Genomic DNA, 20,750 nt, shown 5'->3' on the forward strand with positions numbered 1-20,750 from the left:
TGACTCTAAAAACCCTAACAGGTTTGGGCTAGTTCTTTAAAACACTATAATTGAGATGTTGAGAATGAGTGAAAACCATAATATATTGGCCTAAGAACCAGCGCGTGCCAAACCTTCCTTATTTTATAGAAGCTGAAAGTTTATCTGTGTTTTGTCCCCAACACTGGGAGGAACGTTTGTTTGGATGTTTGTTAAAATCATGGTGACTTTGGGAGATAACAGGTAATAAAGGTGTAAAAAATCTCACGTCAAAGTAAGTCAAATATATTTTTTATTTTCTTCAGAATAGTATTAGAAATTACGTCATGCATTGCCAGACAAAAGTTCAAAATAAAATATTAGCGTTTAAGGGTGTCTGGCGGGGGTTCCCACGACACTAAGTACATACTTAAGTTGGTAAACCGTTCTACTTGTAAGACTAGAACAGTAACGCTAAACTACTGGCGAAACTTATTTTATTGTAATTAACAGGAATTTTGCACTATTTGAACGAAAAAGGAAAGCGATGAAGATAATTAAGTATGAGAAACGAAATTTATGAATTTAAATTACATAACATTAATAATTAAATTCTATTTTAGAATGTATTTTTATAATATGAAGTGCTAATATTATTGCGAATCTATTAAATACTAGCTGATGGCCGCGGCTTCGCCCGCGTGGATTTTGGTTTTTAAAAATCCCGTGAGAAGTTTATATCTTCCAGGATAAAAAGTAGCCTATCCGAGTACGAGCTACTGCCCATCCAAATCCGTACCAAATTTCGTAAAAACATTTAAACGCATGATTATTTGAAAATCCCGTGGGATCATGTACCTCCAACATCAATAATCTATAACCGACAGTTTCTAAATCCCGAATAAAAGAAATAATCAGTTTTGGTGGCCAGGTCCCTTACAGCATCAGGATTGAGGATTTGGAATCCAAATTTTTTATGGGACAATGTCGCCAAGTTTCTCTATCGATTAAAAAAAACGCAAATCGGTACAGAAATCTCGGAGATTTCAGTGTATGAGTATAGGTAGAAAAAATCGGTTAAAAAAGTTACCTATGTTACTACTTGTCTGCATAAGTCCCGTCAAAATAAGTTCAGCTGTACCGCAGATTAGCCCGATTTAAACACACAAATAGACAAAAAATTTAAAAACGTGTGATTCAGTTATGGTACAGTTCAAATAACCATATGAGCTTAATATGAGGTAGTTATTTCGAAATTACAGACAGACACTTCAATTTTATTTAGTAAGTATACATTTTGTATTACATAAGTCGGTATTTTAGCTGTTCTACCTAAGCTCTAACGATGAGTATTTAAGTATCTGCCGAATCGTTTTTGTGTTTTGGACATGTCAGCTACAGGGGCCTATGAATTTTAAGCAAGCTTCTGGATAAACAAAGTAGCGGAGCGTACACTAGTAATTGTTAAGGGGACATCGGTCGACGCACCTGGGAGGTGCATTCGCATGCCCGCTAGGCGACTGGAACCGTTTCTATTTTTACACCCTCCACAAACTTATTTACTATTCTGGTCCGCCACTCATTGAATTGTAGTTATTATGTGCATGTTGGATATGTGCCAGCGAGTCGGACCTAACATCACCGATACCGAGATATTCGAAGAATTATATTACGATGACGGTTAAGTGGTTCACTGAAAATTATATCGGGACTATTTCTGAGTAAGTTTTCTTTTTTACGTTAAACAAAGTCAAGGCTATATTATCTATATTATAAAAACGAAACAACAAATGGTTTTGCAAACAGTTGAATTCTCTGCGAAAGTTTATTTTTTGAATTTTTGTCTGTATCTTCAATTATTTTACTCGTATATTTGTTAAACTAATTTCAGTGAAGCCAGAGATATCTAAGAGATCATTTCTTGCCCAAATGGCCAGTCTGACCTATAAGTTAATACCTAACTTCCCTGATGTAGGTAACCGATTAGAATAATCACCCCGATACTTTTAGAGCACAAAGTGTCCATAAATATTTGAAGAAAATATAATATTATACGTATAAAACGGATCAAACTCACTTTTTTGTCGGAGTATGCCCGACTAGTTTCAAACCCGTCCGTTTATAACGAATATCACTTACGCTTCAGCTTAAATCACCGCTAAAATATTTGAAGGAATACAAAATATTGAAACATTTTAGAATAGGTACATATCGTTATCTTTTACCCAAGACTTATTTGGTTGCTAGGCGAGCGCTTGCACCTCTGCGTCAGACAGGTTATACCTAATCGTACGATACGTTAGAATAGATTTTATGTAATGCCGCGATGATATTCGTGTACGAAAATAAAAATAATGAGGACAATCGAGGTCATTTACATACGATATGGACAAGTGAGAAGAGCAACAGAGGAGATCACGTCAAACCGGCGAGCGGGCGACGGTGGCTAACAGAACCGGTCCACGGCGCCGCCCGCTGCCGTCGGGCACAGGATCGCCCGAGGATTATCACCTTGTAAACAGTGTTGCGTTACGTTTTTTGTTACAGCTAAGCATCAGCTAAGTTGATGTGACTTACAGCATTGATCGATGGGGGGGTTTGACCTGGTTGCAATTGTTTATATAGATAACCATTGCGTTGGTTAAGCAAGGTTCCACAAAGTAGCTAAATGGATTGTTGAAGAAAATTTGGTGCTAACAGCTACCTACTACATTCATCGGAAAGTATGCAAGCCCATTAGTTCTCGCTGTCATCCAAAACATTAATTCGAAACTCCCCTAAATCTAAACTTTTAGGTTAGAGTTAGAAACACGTACCTATGTTATTAGTAATTATTAATGTCTTAATTTAGTAATGTTATTATTGGTGTCTTAATTACAAACGTATTGTACCTAGTTTCGACTTTAGTGCCTTTTTTTGAGAAAGTGTAGTCTATTAAATCTACTAGGTACCGCAATATCGAATTATTGGCCACCATCCTCATTAAATGCTGAATTAGGAAGTAGGGTAGTACAGTATTACACACCTACATGAGAAGTCAATCACGAAAAACTTTACAGGTGCATTGCATCCAGTTACAGCATTTAGTAAATCGATATAATATAAGTAGGTAACGATGTACAAAAGCAGGCAATCTGATATAGCGGGATAGACAGGATTTTATTACTGCAGTAACGTCGCCGTGAAATATATGCGAAACATCGTTATGAGCGACGCTTCAGGTCTTTAAACGCGGCATTCTAATATGTAGTTAGTATATTATCAATTAAAAATATTACTCTCGCTATGAAATGCGCATTAACATTATCGTAGTTTTAAGTGTCTAGTTAAATAGATTTAGCATGTAGATTCGCTTGTGGTTTTAAACTGAAAATTGTAATTACCCACCGTCAAGTCTTGTTTTCAGATGTACCAATTGGATGCAGATTAGTCCGCCCATGAGGGGTGTTGCACTGTTAATACTCAGAAAAGCGATTCTGGCATCGCAGGATTTTAAGAACATTCGGATACATTGCGAAGCTATCAATACATATTTCCTTGGTACATGATCGCAGTACCGCGTATCGCATATTGAAGGATTGTTACACCTTCGATATTGCGATAGACCCCAATGCCACGAAGGATGGAACAGACACAAATTGTAATTCTATACAAAACGCCATAAGGTGTGGATTAAGATTCATTGACCTCTAAACGTAATTCTTTTGCGAGCGAAAACGGCTCTAGTAGTAAAGATAACATAAGAAGAAAAGACATACCATCGCGTCTTCATAACAATCATCCCACGTTTTTGCCACGTTAAAAAGAGCAATGTAACCAAAAAGACAACAACAAAAACGTTTTTTATTCTTGAGCGATAATAATCAAATTTTATCTCGACAATTAACCAATGAAGCGCGGCTAATTCACTTTTCGAAATAATTTTAGGGTAAAAACTTTTATAGAGCAACCGCAACGACAAGCAGCAAAACGAAATCGGTTAAGTGGGTCATCATATAATTTCGCAAGCGTATCGAGTGCCGCAAGCGTTAACAGGTACACCCGAAGCGAGTCAAGGCCCGCGCCGGCGACGTCTACTGCTCCTGCTTCTCAGTGCCTCCTTGTACATAGCTGACTTGGTAAACCACGATTTATCTACTACAGGAAACGACGCGGACGCCACGTGAGGAATCACGAGGAAACGCTTGATTATACAAAGCAAATTATTTTATTTTCAGCCCCTCAGTAGCTTACACTATTGTACTGGCCAGTGAGTATTTAAATGCTGTTGTTTGGTGGGGAGAATGCAGATCAACTCTATATCGTATGTATATTCTACTTAATGCATGGTTAAAACTTTTAAAGTCTATTTATTGTTTACTAAACTATTACTCCGTGCGTTTCGACTGAGTTTAATTTCATTTCCATTTAATTTCAAAAGATCTACAGTTGCTACTTTAAAAAAGTTAAGGTCTGTATTTTCTGTCAATAATATTGGGTCTAGTTTAACTCTATATTTAAATATATAAAACGAAAAGGTGACTGACTGACTGATCTATCAACGCACAGCTCAAACTAATGGACGGATCGGGCAAGCAGATAGCTATCATGATGTAGGCATCCGCTAAGAAAGGATTTTTGAAAATTTAACTCCTAATTGGGTAAAATAGGGGTTTGAGTCCACGCGCGCGGACGAAGTCGCGGGCATCAGCTTGTCATAAATAATTACATTATGTGCACGTACACATTATAAATATACCTCTGTATTGTGATGAATTGCGTTATACACAGAAAGATTCAATGTCTAACTTAAAAATTAGTTGCTTGTTAAATGAAAAGCTAATTTAATTATGATAAAAGGAGCTATAAACCAAAGGCTGACAAGGAACTACATAATTAAAGTTCATAACTGTATCTTTTACATCTTTGGGTAACGAGCACTAACAGTATTTTATAGGCTTGCCTCATTCTACTCAGTGTTTACATTTTTTTAATACCATACAATTGCATAATAAACCATGCGAAACAGTAGAATCTGAAATTGGAAAATTTTGAGCTTTAACTGATTACTTAAAATGGAACATGGAACTTTTAGTTTCAATGATCATTGGCCACAATCAAAAAACGATAAGAAAATCCGTCGTTGTGGTACATAGCTTGCTAGTGCTATACCTAGTGTTAAACTACATTAAATATTATGAGTAAAATTTAATACTTGTGAACTGGGTTTAAATAGACTGAAATATTATTTAATTTCTGGAAACATCTGCTTTGTTTTTCACTGTTTTCTACATTGAATTAAATGTATAGAACGGCTATTTCGAACAATAATCGTGTTCCACAAGTTGTCCAACCAAACACAGATACTGGCCATCACGTTACAAGCCAAAAGCTACAATTAAAAATTCTTTTTTGGAATGGCTAATCTAGTGTGTAATACACGTGGTAACACACGAGACCTTCGGTTTTCTTGCTGACCTGCCCTGAGTTCAGACCCGTCATGGTAGTCTTAATTATTATTATCAAATATGTATACATACTCGTACTCTTTTGGGATTATTTTTTATTTGAAATCTTGACAGTGTTTTTTGAGGATTAAAATATAGGGTGTTGAAAGTTTTCATGAAATTCAGTCATTTTTCAAGTTATATCCCATTATATCCATAGAGATTTGGTATTTCGGCTTTCGGTTAAAATAAACAAATATGTAATGTTTCATGATTTTTGGAAATTCCACACGAGCGAGCCGGGGCGGGTTAGCTAGTACATAATAAATAATAATTGGTATTAAGAAGAAAAATTAAATATGCTGAAAATACTTTCGTATTTATTGAGTAGGTACCGCTTGGAGCATTGGACGTATTAAGTACCTACATCAAAATATTATATTACAGCACTGGTACCGGGGTCTTACACGCATATTGATTTCGTAATTACCATCTTTCCTAATAAAGTTATACAGATAAGGTTATACAGTGTTATGTAAGCTGTATGGATAAATACGTGTTATTATTGTGTCATCAATCATAATAAATCTAAACTGAGTAAAGGTCTTAACTAACGAGCGATGATTCGTAACTAGCGGTAGGTACTCTTTGTTCACGTTGTTGCAATTAGAAGGTCTTCTTTAGGTGATAGGTCAGTTTATGGTTTTAAGAGTTTCCCCAACGCGCTCCAACACCGCTCTCGTTACACACATATCAAATCCAACTCAATGAAATATAGATACACATTCTAGAATCAAATATCTGTGTCTGTGGGTTGCCAGATTTCCGCAAAAATTTGTAGTTTCAAAGATTTGAATGTACAGTACGCGGCCAAAAGTAATGTACATCGGCCTTTAGAATGACATTTCGGCTTTGTAGAGCGTTGTCTCTGTCACTCATTCCTATATATGACGTTTTGTCGGTCTCAACGCCAGGGACAACGCTCTACAAATCTGCTACCTCCTTCTAAAGGTCGATGTACATTACTTTCAGCCGCGTACTGTAAATCTTTGAACCCGTGTTCGTGAAACCTTTAAAACTACATTTTCCACAACTTGCACACTCCAAACTACATAGTTGGCTTCTCATTAAAATCTTACCTACCTACTAGCTGATAACCGCGACTTCGTTTGCGTGAAATTCATTTTTTTTTAAATCCCGTGGGAACTCTGATTTTCCGGGATAAAAAGTAGCCTATGTCACTCTCCAGGTCTTCATTTGTACCCATGCAAAAAATCACGTCAATCCGTTGCACCGTTGCGACGTGATTGAAGGACAAACCAACAAACAAACACACTTTCACATTTATAATAAGGGTACTGATTCAAACTCAATGACATTTTGTAGATACATTCTAGGAACTACTTAATATCTGCGTCTGTGGTTTTCCAGATTTCCGTTAATACGTATGTATATTGTATATTCATTTTCAAAGTTATGCGATCTCAAGAATTTGTGCATACAATTCTTCAAACCCGTGTAACTATAAAACTATTAATTTTGCAAATCTGGAAAACCACATACATACCTATATATCTAAATATATAAAAGGAAAAGGTGACTGACTGACTGTCTGACTAATCGATCAATGCTCTACTGGAAGGATCGGGCTGAAATTTGGCATGCAGATTGCTACTATGACGTAGACATCCGCTAAGAAAGGATTTTTGAAAATTCAACCCCTAAGGGGGTAGAATAGTAGTAAAATAGGGGTTTGAAATGTATGTAGTCCACGCGGACGATGTCGCGGGCATAGGCTATTTAGTTTCTAAAACGTGCGTACAAAATTACAGCGAGTAACATTCAAATGAGAACCAAACTACGTTTGTATGGAGCCAGTGACGGGGAGACCGACGATAATTTTATATTGCTACTAAGGAATAAAATAAAAGATCCTTTCAAATACCGAGTTAACGACAATCACTTATCTGGTCTTAATAATATTTGAAACGTTTTTAGCTGGGGTTCGAACCCGAGACGTCTAGTAAACGTTTGCACCGCCGCGCCTGCTTCATGAATTAAGCTGAGCTAAGTAGCTGATAAGTAATAAAGTATGATATAAACTTACCCCCTCATTATTGGGTAGGAACTGTATTTTAGGTTTTGCCAATTTGTCCTGAAACAAAAAGAAGAAACTTGTTAGTAAACTAAAATCTATATTCAGGCGCATAGGCAATGTTATCTCCTACAGTACGCGGCAGAAAATATTGTACATCGGCCTTTAGAAAGAGATGGCGTTTCGTAGAGCGTTGTCGCTGTCGTTGAGACCGGCAAAACGTCACTTAGGTATGAGTGATAGAGACAACGCTCTACGAAGCCGAAATCTCATTCTAAAGGTCGATGTACAATATTTCTTGCCGGTTACTGTAACCTATTTTATCCATACTATTTCCAATTTGTAACAAGATAATATTATTGTTCACAGATTTTTGACTGAGTGAAATTCATCAAAACATCTTGCTGACTAGTAAGAAGTACGGTCATTACTACAATCAACTGCATAAGATTTTCCTATGAAAAAAGTTTTGTCTTTAAACCGTACCAGCGATCACGCACTCATCCGATCCGAATCCGTGAAAATACGGATATAAAAAATATAATTCATAAACTACCACACAAAACAAAAAGGAACCTATTTTCACGGGCTCGGATCGGATGAGTGCGTGACCGCCGTAAATATCACTGAAATCCGCAAGATAGGTTCAACTTCACACCCTACTTTTTGCACTATTCGTTTTAAAATTCGTAGCACAAGATTTATATGCTTAGTTAAAGGTGAAAGGGAAATGTTAGTCATAAATAGATATGACTTTAAAAAACTGGCCAAGTGCGAGTCACACTCGGGCACCGAGGGTTAGTACTCGGGATTTTTTTTTCGACATTTTGCACGATAAATCAACAACTACTAAGAATAAAAATAAATAAAATCTGTTTTAGAATGTACCTACAGGTAAAGGCCTTTCATATGATACCCCACTTGGCATAGTTATCTAACTTTGAAAATTGAAAATACTAAGTAATTATTATTTGTTCATGAACACATTTTTTTGTGATGTAACTACAAATTCACGGTTTTCGGATTTTTGCTTTACTAGTGCTATAAAACCTACCCACCTGCCAAATTTCATGATTCTAGGTCAACGGGAAGTACCCTATAGGTTTTTTTTGACAGACACGACAGACGGACAGAGAGACAACGAAGTGATCCTATAAGGGTTCTTTTTCTTTGTGAGTTACAGAACCCTAAAAACTATCTGAGCAATGCTCTACATTTCACCTAGAGGCTAGTGAAATCTTACTTAATACCGAATAAAGTACCTACCTGCTACTCGTAATAATACGCAACGCAGAGTAGTTGAAATAAATTATATCCCCGTAACAACCGCACGAGAGGTAAACATTGCAAAATCTCAGCATAGCAATATTGACTTGTGATAACATATAAAGAGGCCATAATCAATTATTTAAAATAAATACATACACAATTAATGGTCACTCTTGAAAACAACATTATGTGATACCGTTTCTATGTACCTGGTACTGTACTTGCCTACCTAGTTCTTATAATTTGTATGAAACACCTTTTGTCTGCGGTTTGGCATGATTGACTTTGATGTTATTAATATTGTCGGCCTAGTTATTATGAATTATTTAATGATGAACAGGACAAAAATAGAGAGAAAAAGAAGTCGGTAGAAGAAGGTCGTGGCTGTGGATTTTCAAGTTTTGAGAACAATAAGGAACAATAAGGAAGTTTTGGAACATCCGGGAATAGACTGAATAGCCTACGTTGGCAATCGGCACAACTGTTCCGTTTAGCAAACGATTATTATATTATTATGACGGCTACCCATTACCCAATACTCGTAGTAGAGAGGCACGAGAAGATCGAAGGTACACGATTACGATTAATCTAGAGAACATGCCAGGAACTTAACAAACAATAAACACATATACACAATGTTTTGCTTATTTGATCATTTTTTATCGGTAATCATAAATGGCTATTTTGTTTACCAAATCATACGACTAATTACTTAAATTATACTTATTTTTCTTGTAACGTCCAAGTTTAAATGATTTTATTGAGGTTTTTAGTATTGACGCGTGGAAGGGCGAGGGTCGAAACTATTTGAAAAGGTACTGTGTAGACTGTAGGTACCACCTACAGATAATAATATTATTTCAAGTGTTACATGTATTATTAAGATTGACATCTTTGCAATTACTTAAGTACCTAGCTATCCTTATCTGTTTATAAATGCAATAAAAGTACTTAGTAAGTAAATTGGATACAGATCGTGAATTATCAAATTGCAACATTTGCCATCGATTGTTAAACTAGTTGGTACTGATCATTCGTTAAAGAAGATGAAGAGTGTGGGGAGTGAGGAAGGAAGATGCAGAAGGAAGCTCCGATAGGACGTGGGACTGCGATAGGCTGCGGGAATCTCGTGAAATAAGGAATGAGGAAGAGCTAGAAAATAACTTGTGGGAAGTCAAGAACATCAACCCCGGGAACAAGCAAAAAGAATGTACCGGGCGGGCGACTTCCCGCGATTCGTCAAATATTGTAACTGCGAGGTTGGTTGGGGCTATGGGTGGTGGTGAGTTGAACACTCGTTGAAATATCAATAGATAGACTAATATAATATCAGTATTGACTTTGACTTTGAATATGAAAAACTAATAAATAACATTGCGCCATTATAACTATTTTAGGAGAAGTGCCGTGGAAAACACGGTGACGCAATGATACGGGGACTTCAATAAGGCAACCGTTTGCTGATAGCATCCGGACAATATCACAATATATTACAATAGTACATTTTCATACACCAGTACCGCGAACTATGAAGTATGAATCATATCTGACATTGCTTCTTTTCATAACCAAGTGTGAATTAAGGAAATTAATTTATAAAGACCAACTCTGTTAGAGTTATTGTTATGATTCGAGATACTGTATAGCTAGGTATAGAATGATATAGTCACTAACGACCGAATATTAAAACTATCTTAGTATTTAAGAGCGTCCCAAAAGTTAAGTAACTTTTTTTGACATCTACTGGACAAAAAATCCAAAATCAGATAATTAAGTGGGTACTGGGTAGGTACCTATTAATAAATGGAACTTCGTAAGCTGAGCAGCAGTTATGAGACGTTCAAAACCTAAAACCCAATTACCTATGTACTTTTAAAAACATCATCACAGACGGACGGTTTATTATAGTTTATTTTTCAGCGTCGTATTAGTTAGTTAAGGTGAATCTAACGACATCTTATTTATCAAAATCGAATGAGTAGTTTGGCCATTCTATGGATCTGTCGATGGCTGTTATAGTTACTAGGTATGTGTAACCATATTCCAGGTTCCAACTTCTCGACCTCATTCTACAAGGGTATTGCCTACGCAGGTATGAAGGTAGGCTCGGAATACGTTCTTAGATATATTAAAGGTCAACTCTGCGTTGTTTACGATAACACAGTTTGAATGTTATTGTCTACCACAGTTTTTTTTAATCAGCAATACTTTCACAAACAAACTTAGTTTTGAGGTCTCAAATAAAAAAGGTTTGTTTTGAGACATTAGATTATTAAGTATCACCAAATAACTATTTAAATATAATGTTTCTTTCTAAGCTACGGAAGTCGGAACCCTCGGTGAACGAGTCTTGACTACTTCTCCTGTTTAGGGGCCCTTATCACTAAAACTTCGAAAGGCATTCCGAACCAGTGGTAGATTAGATGCATTTGACGATTCAAAAGTACTAGTAAAAGTTTAATTGAATAAAAAATATTTTCATTTAATTATTTATTTAATAACGAATAGCATGTAAGTACCTATTATTATTATTCATTAGACTATATTTCTTAGATACTAAATATACTAAGCGTGCCTATTATATCGGTCGTCCCAAATCAAGACCTCGTATGCGTAAAAATGCTAATCAACCCGTACAAATTAAATCAATTATTTCAGTCAAGGAACGTAAAGTTAGGCCACGATAACGTTCGCTTCAAATGGCGTAAACACGGAAAGTATCTACAAATAAGTGTAGGTACATTGCCAAGAAATTAGCGACCATCTATATTCTATTCTACGCCATGTTTACCATATTATTATTAACAACAGTCGCGTTTGTTTATATTTACTGATATAATTTTCAAAACATAATAGGTACCTAACCCAGTAGGTACCTATTTTTTACATAAAGACGGTTTGCATCCCTAAGTCGGATGTAGGCTATTTTATCCCGGAAAATCTAAGAGTTCCATCGGTATTGCCTGAGAAATCCAAAAACTAAAGTCGCGGGCATCATCGAGTTTTCTGCTTGTAGCCCACAGATCACTATTAAACTACTCTGGGGATATACTAGGTCTATTTTTGCGCATAGTGTACTACCAATTCATTTCGGATACAAAATTTGTTATCATAGGAAAATTGCCGAGTATTTCATGAAAGAAGTGTATTTAAGTTCTCTGAGTCCAGGTACTCGAGTCTTCTGGTTCAACAAGAGCTTAGAGCATATTCGCTATCATCTGCTTGTAATTAACCTAATGAAACATTGTAATTAGATGACAAAAAGTCAAACTAGTTGGGCAACCAGTCGGGCTGGCCACAATAACTAAGTGTCGGCAAGTTGTGGCGTTGCACAACCGGCGATGGTCGAACGCGAGAAACATAACTAGGCTGGGCGGCAGTGCCGATGATGTAAACTTAAAAATTGCTTTAGTTACTTACTTAACCGAGCCCGATGTGAAACTTAAGTTGCATCGCGGTCTAGACGCCCGGTGGGGATGACCCGGAACTAATGTCGTAGACCCTGACTCTAATTAGGTTGTTTCCGTCAGCCATCACGAAAGGATTCTCAATATTCGTTCCGCTTAAATAGGTTGCATTCTGACAAAAAAGCAGTGTGTTGACATTGATTCTTTCAAGTTTAAACTTAACAACACTGGTTAGAGGAGAATTTTTAAGATTATGCAGATGTGTATCGACCTAACTATAATGTTCTGCACCTTTCAATTAAATTCACACAACAGTATAATTTTCTTGAACTTTCAAGATATTTACTTTACAGAATACAGATTCAAGGTATATTCCATATATACAGTGGGTTTTGCCTACTAAAAAAATTGTAATTGTACTGCGAGTGCTAAACCAGTTTAACTGACAAGGTCGATCTGAATAACATTATTTCAATTGTATTTTGAATCTTGTCTTATCTTGAAACCATATTCATAGTCAGAACCAGAATAATTATAAAATTAAAATAACCGGCCCTTTATATGCCTCTTATCTAAACATCAGATTTTTTTGTAACCAGCAAGTATGTAACTAAGTAGCTACCTGCAATTTACATAACGCTTTACCTTACTTAATAAAATAATTAAGCTTTCACTCAGTCAAATTAAATGCATGCAAAAGAACTATTCACACCAACAATTTTATAATTGGAAGAAGTGGGTCCGTATCTACTTATTATGTTCCAAAGTTAACTATATGATGGCTAAAGATAGCTATACCTATTTCATTACAAATCTATAGAATGACAATTAATTAAGTAATGACCTGTGGTGCTATTAGGACAAAACTTAATTTTGTAATAAGATTGAATGCGAGTTATGACTGTGAAAGCAAGGCATCTCATTACAATATTAATAACAAAGAACACACATAGATACAAACATACATATATACATTATACATAGACTGCTAAAATCATAACCCTTGCTTTTGGCTTTGCCGTAGTTGTGTAAAAATAATACAATGTAGGTGAATAGTGCGGTGTAGGTAAATGGTGTATACTTCGTAAGCAATTCTGAATTAATATTTATAGTAAGTGCTTAGTTATAACTAGCGAAATATGAGAAAGTTTATAAGATTTACACAAGATGTTATTAGGAAGTTAATACCTATAACATAATATTGCAACTTTCACTTAGTCGATGACAAGTGACGTCAGACAAAAAATGTTTAAAGCGGAAGCCTATAAATTCTTTCTGAACGTTTAATAACATAAATCTTCAAAGTATAGCGAAATTTTTAAACGTGTCCTAATGAACTTATGATCCAACTTTGTGACATTTTATAATGGCTATTTTTCTTTTTAATGGCGCGCTCGCTTACACGATAATTATTGTAACTTTGGAGTGAACATTTTCTATTAACTAAAGGATGAAACTTTTGTAATTTAGAATTTATCTATTAACTAAGTACTTCTCGATTTGTCGAGATTGGCGTTTAGCTACTACCACACACATAATGGGGCCGATTCTCTTGAGTGATCTCTAATCTAAACTAAATTAACAGGTCTAAATCTAGTGATATCCTTTTCCGCAAGCAACATCGTGAAAAGGATAGCAATAGATTTAGATAGTCTTATTTTAGTTTAGTTTAGAGATTGTGTACAACGGAATTAGCCACATTGTATTATTTATTATAAGTTTAGATAAAAAGACTTGTCCTGACTGACTGACACACAGCCCAAACCGCTGGGGCTATAAAATTGAAATATTCGTTTATAACGTAGACACTCACTAGTATTTTTACACTACTGCGAAACGTGAAGGAGTATTATGTGTCCATCATTGCAACTAGGATTTTTTGAAATTCCACACCTAAGAAGGATAACTAAATAGGGAAATATGAAAGTCCGTCTTTCTTCAAGCTTCCATAAAAATTGGTATTTGAACTTGGGTCATAAGTGAAAGAGGTACGTAGGTATGTTTCAGGATTTTTGCAAATTCCACCTCCTCACCTAAGGTTTTCTACATCTATCCTATCTGGTAGCAATACCAAATACAGCGACCCATACAAGTTAAAAAATTTATGATTTGTGCCTAGTAAGCTTTGACACAGATGTGATTGCATGCAATTATGAACCTTAAAGTGGTAAACATTTTCGAACTGCAACTGATACGCGCGTATGACTGAAGTATGAACCCCTTCATACAGTCCTCGTCCGTGTATTATAACTTCTAGGAGCAGCGTTAGACACGTTTGCGTTGCCCGTTTTTTTTTTAAATCTTTTTTTGTTAACATACTTGGAAACTACGTAGACTTGGAACGAGGAATATATCAGATGCATCAACCCGTTACTCCACTGTAGGTATACCTACATCATAAGGCTGGATCGATCGCTATCATTGATTTTGATATCAGACCGCGATCGAGGTTGACTTTGTACCGGTCGCGATAGATCAAGCGAAAATGTAAAGAGGCGACGTTAAAGTCATAATTGTCATGATCAACCCATCGTGCATCACCGGCTACTGAACACAGGTCTCCTCACAGAAGAAGGGTTTCACCATAGTCTACAACGCTACGCACATATACTCTCAGGCATGTTTCCTCGAGATGTTTTCCTTCACCGTTAAAGCCAGACATTCAGTATAGGAGGCTGACTTCTTAACTCTATCACCGCTTTTTGACGCTAATGTACGATAAAACATTTGTGATATAAAAATTGAGACGCTACTTGAAATCTTTATTTTAGTGTTCTTTACACAGTTGTTCTTACTAACACCTGTTGCTATATGATTTTCTTGATACATCAAGATATTAAACAAAGAACAAGAATTGTAGTAAAATGGGTGTTGTTGTCAATTTCCTGATATTGTAGATACTAGAAAATACTGCGACTTTATATCGTTGCAATTCTTAGTATTATTTAGGTCACGTCTATATAATTATGAGCCATAAGGCTCCTTATTGATCATAATAAAGACATGCTCTGACAAAAATAAACGAAACATATTATGCTTTAAAAAAGTAAAATTCGCTGGTAGGTTTGATTTAAGTATGTGTTTCTGACCTAAGTGTGTATAAGTGTGTATTATCTGCGTGTGCTTGTTATTATCTATTGCTTATATTTTATCTATCAAAAAAAACGGCCAAGTGCGAGTCGACATTTTGCACTTTAAATCAAAACTATTATGCTTAAAAATAAAAATAAACTCTGAATGTACAGGTAAAGCCCTTTCACATGATACCCCACTTGGTATAGTTATCTTACTTAGAAAATTAAAAAAATACTAATTCTTTGTTCATGAACACATTTTAATTTCTTTCTTGTGATGTAACCACAAATTCACTGTTTCGGATTTATTCCTTTATTTGTGCTATAAGACGTACAATACCTACCAAATTTAATGATTTTAGGTCAGCGGGAAGTACCTTATATGTTTTCTTGACAGACACGACGAACAGACGGACAGACAGACAGACAGACAATGGAGTGATCCTATAAGGGTTCCTTTTTCCTTTTGAGGTACGGAACCTTAAAAAATACAAAAATAATTCCGACCTTGTGTTGAATTGCTCCGTTGCATAGTGAAGCAATAAATAAGCGCACAAAATGACCTTAGCGAAATATGCCGGTGACCTTTTACTATAGCAAAAAAGAAGCTTTTATAAATTATAAGCCTAAGTAACTATATTCTAATATGATGAGAAATGAACTCTGATAGAAATTTCAAAACTGTACGAGCCGTCATTATTTAACTATGACAATTAAATCAATTTCCGAACTAAATGGTATTTAATCCATACTAATATTATAAATACGAAAGTGTGTCTGTCTGTCTGCTAGCCTTTCACGGCCCATCCGTTCAACCGATTTTGACGAAATTTGGTGCAGCGATAGCTTGCAACCCGGGGAAGGACATAGGCTACTTTTTATCCCGGAAAATCAAAGAATTCCCACGGGATTTTAAAAACCTAAATCCACGCGGACGAAGTCGCGGGCATCATCTAGTAAGTATATAAAAGGTAAAGGTAATGTACGCCACTATAGAAATAGATGATTTTAAGTGAATTTAGTAGATACTACCTGTTCAGAAAAGTCTTATAGATGGGAACTACAAGTGATTATGCAGTCTAAGGTGGAGCGCGATTGACTAGAAGTAAAAAGTAAAATATTCTTTACATGTACTTATTGTTCACCATAGAAAATAAAGTAATGATTATAAGATACTAACTTGTATGCGAAGATTCCTGTTCAACTTTTGATTTGAAGGTAGGTATATTATAACTTAATGACAGTATGAAAGATAAAAGATCGTACTTACAGTCTATTCAGAGTCATTTGGGTATAATATTGGTAAAACGGAATAACGGAACGGTAGCAAGGGACTTTAAAAAGTTTTGAAAGATAAGAAAGTGTAAAGTCCCAAGGCCCAGGCGGCGAAATCTCAGCCCGTGCAATGGGCCCGGCGACATACATTCTTTGACAACAACGCCACTTCCGATTAAACCAGTACATTTGTTATTTTTATCCATCTGTGAAAGTAAAGAATAAATAAATTCTATAAGGATTGCGTTACGTCACAAGAATTCGAAAGAATATTGCCCCTTCAAAACAAATCGATATCAGTTTGTTGTGTAAAAAAGATTCCACCTACTCTTAGGCGCCTTCAACTAACCGCAAAGTGACGCGCGGATAAGGCTTGCGTTAACGGAAGATCAAAAGATTTCCCACGGAATCTTTAAAAAGCCACGCAGAAGTCGTGGGCATTATTTAATATTATAAGGAACTAATATTATAAATGCAAAAGTATCTGTCCGTCTACTAGCTGCTCACGGCCCAACAGTTTAACTGATTTTAATGAAAGGTACAGAGTTAGCTTACATCTTAGGGAAGGACATAGGCAACGTTTTATCCCAGAAAATCAGAATCCACGCGGATGAATCCGCGGGCATCATCTACTAAGGAATAAAATGAGTATGTAGATTGTAGGTGTACTTATCTAAATTTCGGCTAGCATTAAACCTAAAATATAATAAACTAACCTTCTATCTATCCTTGTTACGACACAAACGGATGCACAACAGCTTATCTGCAAAAACGCATCCTTAAGTGTAAGTTATCAGTTTAAACTATTATTAACTTCAATTTCTTATTTATTTACAGTATTTACTCTTAGTTAAAGTAGGTAGTTGCTTAAGTTTATAATGAATTATATTATTATTATTTTGAAATGTTGATATACAGTTTCATAAATATATTTTCTAAAAAAAGTATACTCGATAAGATGACAATATTATTTCATTATATTTTAATACTTCGTGGCCTTTTTACAGGAAGCAATTTACTAAAAAACCAAATGCAGGCAAGAAAGCATAATGTTGACGTTTTTTTTTTTCATTTCTAAAATACAGTTCATATAGGTTTATAAAATTACCCATGCATAAAAATATACCTGAGTAAATAATATGTAGGTAGGTAGGTTTTCTGTCTCTTTCTAGGAGAACAATTATGTCAATGAGTGAGTGAGTGAGTCAGTGAGGGAGTGAGTGGTAATTGAGCTATATATAGTATAATAATAAGTGAACACTTAATAGGCATATGTGCAAACTAGAAATAAGTAGCTAAGTAAAAATGTAAAAGCTGTTTGTTTTCCAAATAAAATAAATAAATATATATATATATAGCAAATATCTAAAATAAAAACAGCCAGTAATTTTTTTACCATTTCATAACTAATCCATTTAACAGTGTTGAAGAACTGAAAGTAGTCGTCCTCGTCTGTACTTATAACTATTGTCATTGAAATTCAATGTCAGTAAGTAGGTACCTTAAATAATTACTTTTTTTTATTATAATTAAATACTTAAATATTGATTAAGTTTCATTTCTTTTATTTTAACCAATTTCTATGAACTTTAACATGAGCATGTTTATTTAGATTTTTTTAATATTAATTTTTTAATTCTAAAATATACATATATATATATATATATATATCTATTGCTTTTTTCATTTTTAAAATAACAGTCCGAATAATTAGCGCCAGTTGTTATCATACCTATATTAAGTATGATTAACAATAATAGTTAGAGGCACAATAAAAAAAACTAATGGCATACCATTTCCTCGATACGTACACATTATATACATATAAATACATTATTAAAGAGGTGGCATAAACGTAGGGTCGGCGTCCCTTAACCTCCCATTCGTATCGTTCATTCCTTTGCAGTTGGAATAATTGTCTTTGTACTGTTTTTTTTAGTGACCTTAAAATAGAGATAATAATATTATATCCGATATAAGTAATATGATTTAACACGACAGCGCAACAGTGTTTGTGTTCATTATGTTTGTTCGTTAGTTTGGCTCTAGAGACTAACCGATTTTAACGATTTCAATAGATTTGTCTAAATCTTGAAAGTGCTACTAAAGATACTAAAGCTATGAAAAAATAATAAAGCACCCATTAAATACGCAACGCGACAGTCGTTAGAGTTCCTGGAGCTACATACATACATAATATATTCTGGGGATGGCCGCTGAGGAGGTTTTTAGTGGGTAGGAAGTAGAAACCCGGCATAACTTAAACTTCTTAAGATTTCGATTTCTTTAAGGAGAGATCGGGTAATCTTAAATACCCTTAATACGGGTCTTGACCGATAAAGCAACTGATATTTTAATTTGTTAAAAAAACACCCAACTCTGAAAAGTTAGAGGTGCATGCCTGGGATCGAACCCCCGACCCTCCGAATAAGAGGCCGACGTCTTAACCTCTAAGACTATCGCCGCATAGTATTTAGCAATTAAGTAGGAATAGGTTATTAATCAGTTAGGTATTAAGTCCCTTTTAAATCCGAATTACGTAAAGTGGCGCGAGCGTAGGTACGAGTACTAGAAGTTACCCTGTAGATTATACCTACGTTGTCTGGCATTTCGCAAAACCTGTTTAATTTAACCACGTTTTTAGATACGAAATAGAAACACAGGTGTTTTAAAGATACAATATAGGTAAACTATTGTGGTTAAGGAAAGAGTGCATTGGTAAATCGATTTTACATTCAAAGTATAGTGCATACATTATGAGAACGCATGCGCCATATTTGCTCTAAAGTGTTTTAACGCTTATTATATAAGGACTAGAATCGTACTTTTGACATGACAGTTGACACAAAGAGCAAATATGGCGAGTGCGTTCTCAAAATTTATGCGTTAGGGCGTTTGTGCACTCATCCGTGAAATCACGGATTCCGTAAAACTACGAATTAAATGAGTACGTATTTGTAGGACGGCCACTTCGAAGAATTACGGGTACGAACCGAATACGGATGAGTGCACAAACGCCCATATAGTTAAAAAGTCATTCGTTTTATCAGCGAGCATCCGAGCTCTCAAATTCTCATCTGTAATATTGAATTTAATTACAAACCTATTCAATTAATAAACGAAAGACTAAGATTAAAGTCATATGGAATAACTGTAAAGAATCATTTTAAGCCATAAAATATTAAACTAAATAAGAAATAAAAAATCTAGCAAATAACATAACTGGAAAACAAAATGTAGGGTTGTAAAAATAGAACTAAGTAATGACGGGATTACTTGGGAGACTAGCATCTGTTCACAAGGGACAACCAGGTGCCAAGGTTTGAGGGGACAGAGGGTGCGACGACCCCGGACCCTATCATGCGATGGGCGTATCTCTCTCCAGGGCCCAGACTAATCTTAACTCTCTTGTCAAGTGCTAAGAGTCAAAATCCGAGTATATTTTAACAAGATTCAAACATAGAAATCAAACTGTTTTCTATAATGGTGGTATGCTATTGACTTTGCACAAAATATAAAGAAATATTACTTAATTATTACTTATGGACTTTGTAAATAACTACCTAAATAAAACAGTTCAACATTATATAGTATGTACATGGCAATCGGGGTGATGACGCCCCGCACACCCGCACAGCCTCGGCGCTAACCCGGTGCGGGATAGCGCAGATGACGTACGGGTGTACAGGACTTCCCCCGATTGCCATCTCAACCCGTCGCGTACTATACATCGCCCTTCGTTCTTGGTTTTTTTCTTTAACGGTAACAAAAACTTCACGATTTTGATCCGTAACTGCTAAGATACAACTTATAATCCGTCGATAACACAAAATAATAAAATAACCAAGCCTGCCCTTGGTAAATGAATTATTTATGCTTAATGCTCATGCCGATACCTTGTTGTGCACCAATTTATGCTAATTTTATTTACAGTGTTTCATTATAAAAACTACACCCATAATCTTTACAAGGCAAAAGACGATTTATAAAAGGTTTACGGATATTACTTACTTAGGTACTACATAATATTATTTTAGGGAGAATGGCATAAATGATTAATTCAATCAATCAAAATAGTTTAGTTATTCCCTTTGCACCTTTCAGGTTAAAAAACTGTATGTAACTAAGCGAAATTAAAGTCATATCTATAGTAGGTACGGGACGGTGATGGAATAATATAAAATTCTAGCGCGGCACTTCCCACGCGTGGCAGCTGACAGGTGATCAGTAATAAGATTTTATATGT

General features: G+C 35.4%; 1 protein-coding gene across 1 annotated transcript in view; it reads right to left on the reverse strand.

Annotated features, from left to right (window-relative positions):
- Positions 1–20,750, reverse strand: part of LOC117989942 (RNA polymerase II elongation factor Ell-like) — an 80,084-nt gene that overhangs the window by 48,327 nt on the left and 11,007 nt on the right. The window contains exon 2 of the mRNA XM_034977341.2: positions 7,492–7,539. Within this exon, the coding sequence (XP_034833232.1) occupies positions 7,492–7,539 (48 nt within the window). The remainder of the gene's footprint in view (positions 1–7,491; positions 7,540–20,750) is intronic.

Source organism: Maniola hyperantus, chromosome 17 (genome assembly GCF_902806685.2).
Source record: "Maniola hyperantus chromosome 17, iAphHyp1.2, whole genome shotgun sequence".
NCBI classification, from domain to species: Eukaryota; Metazoa; Arthropoda; class Insecta; order Lepidoptera; family Nymphalidae; genus Maniola; species Maniola hyperantus.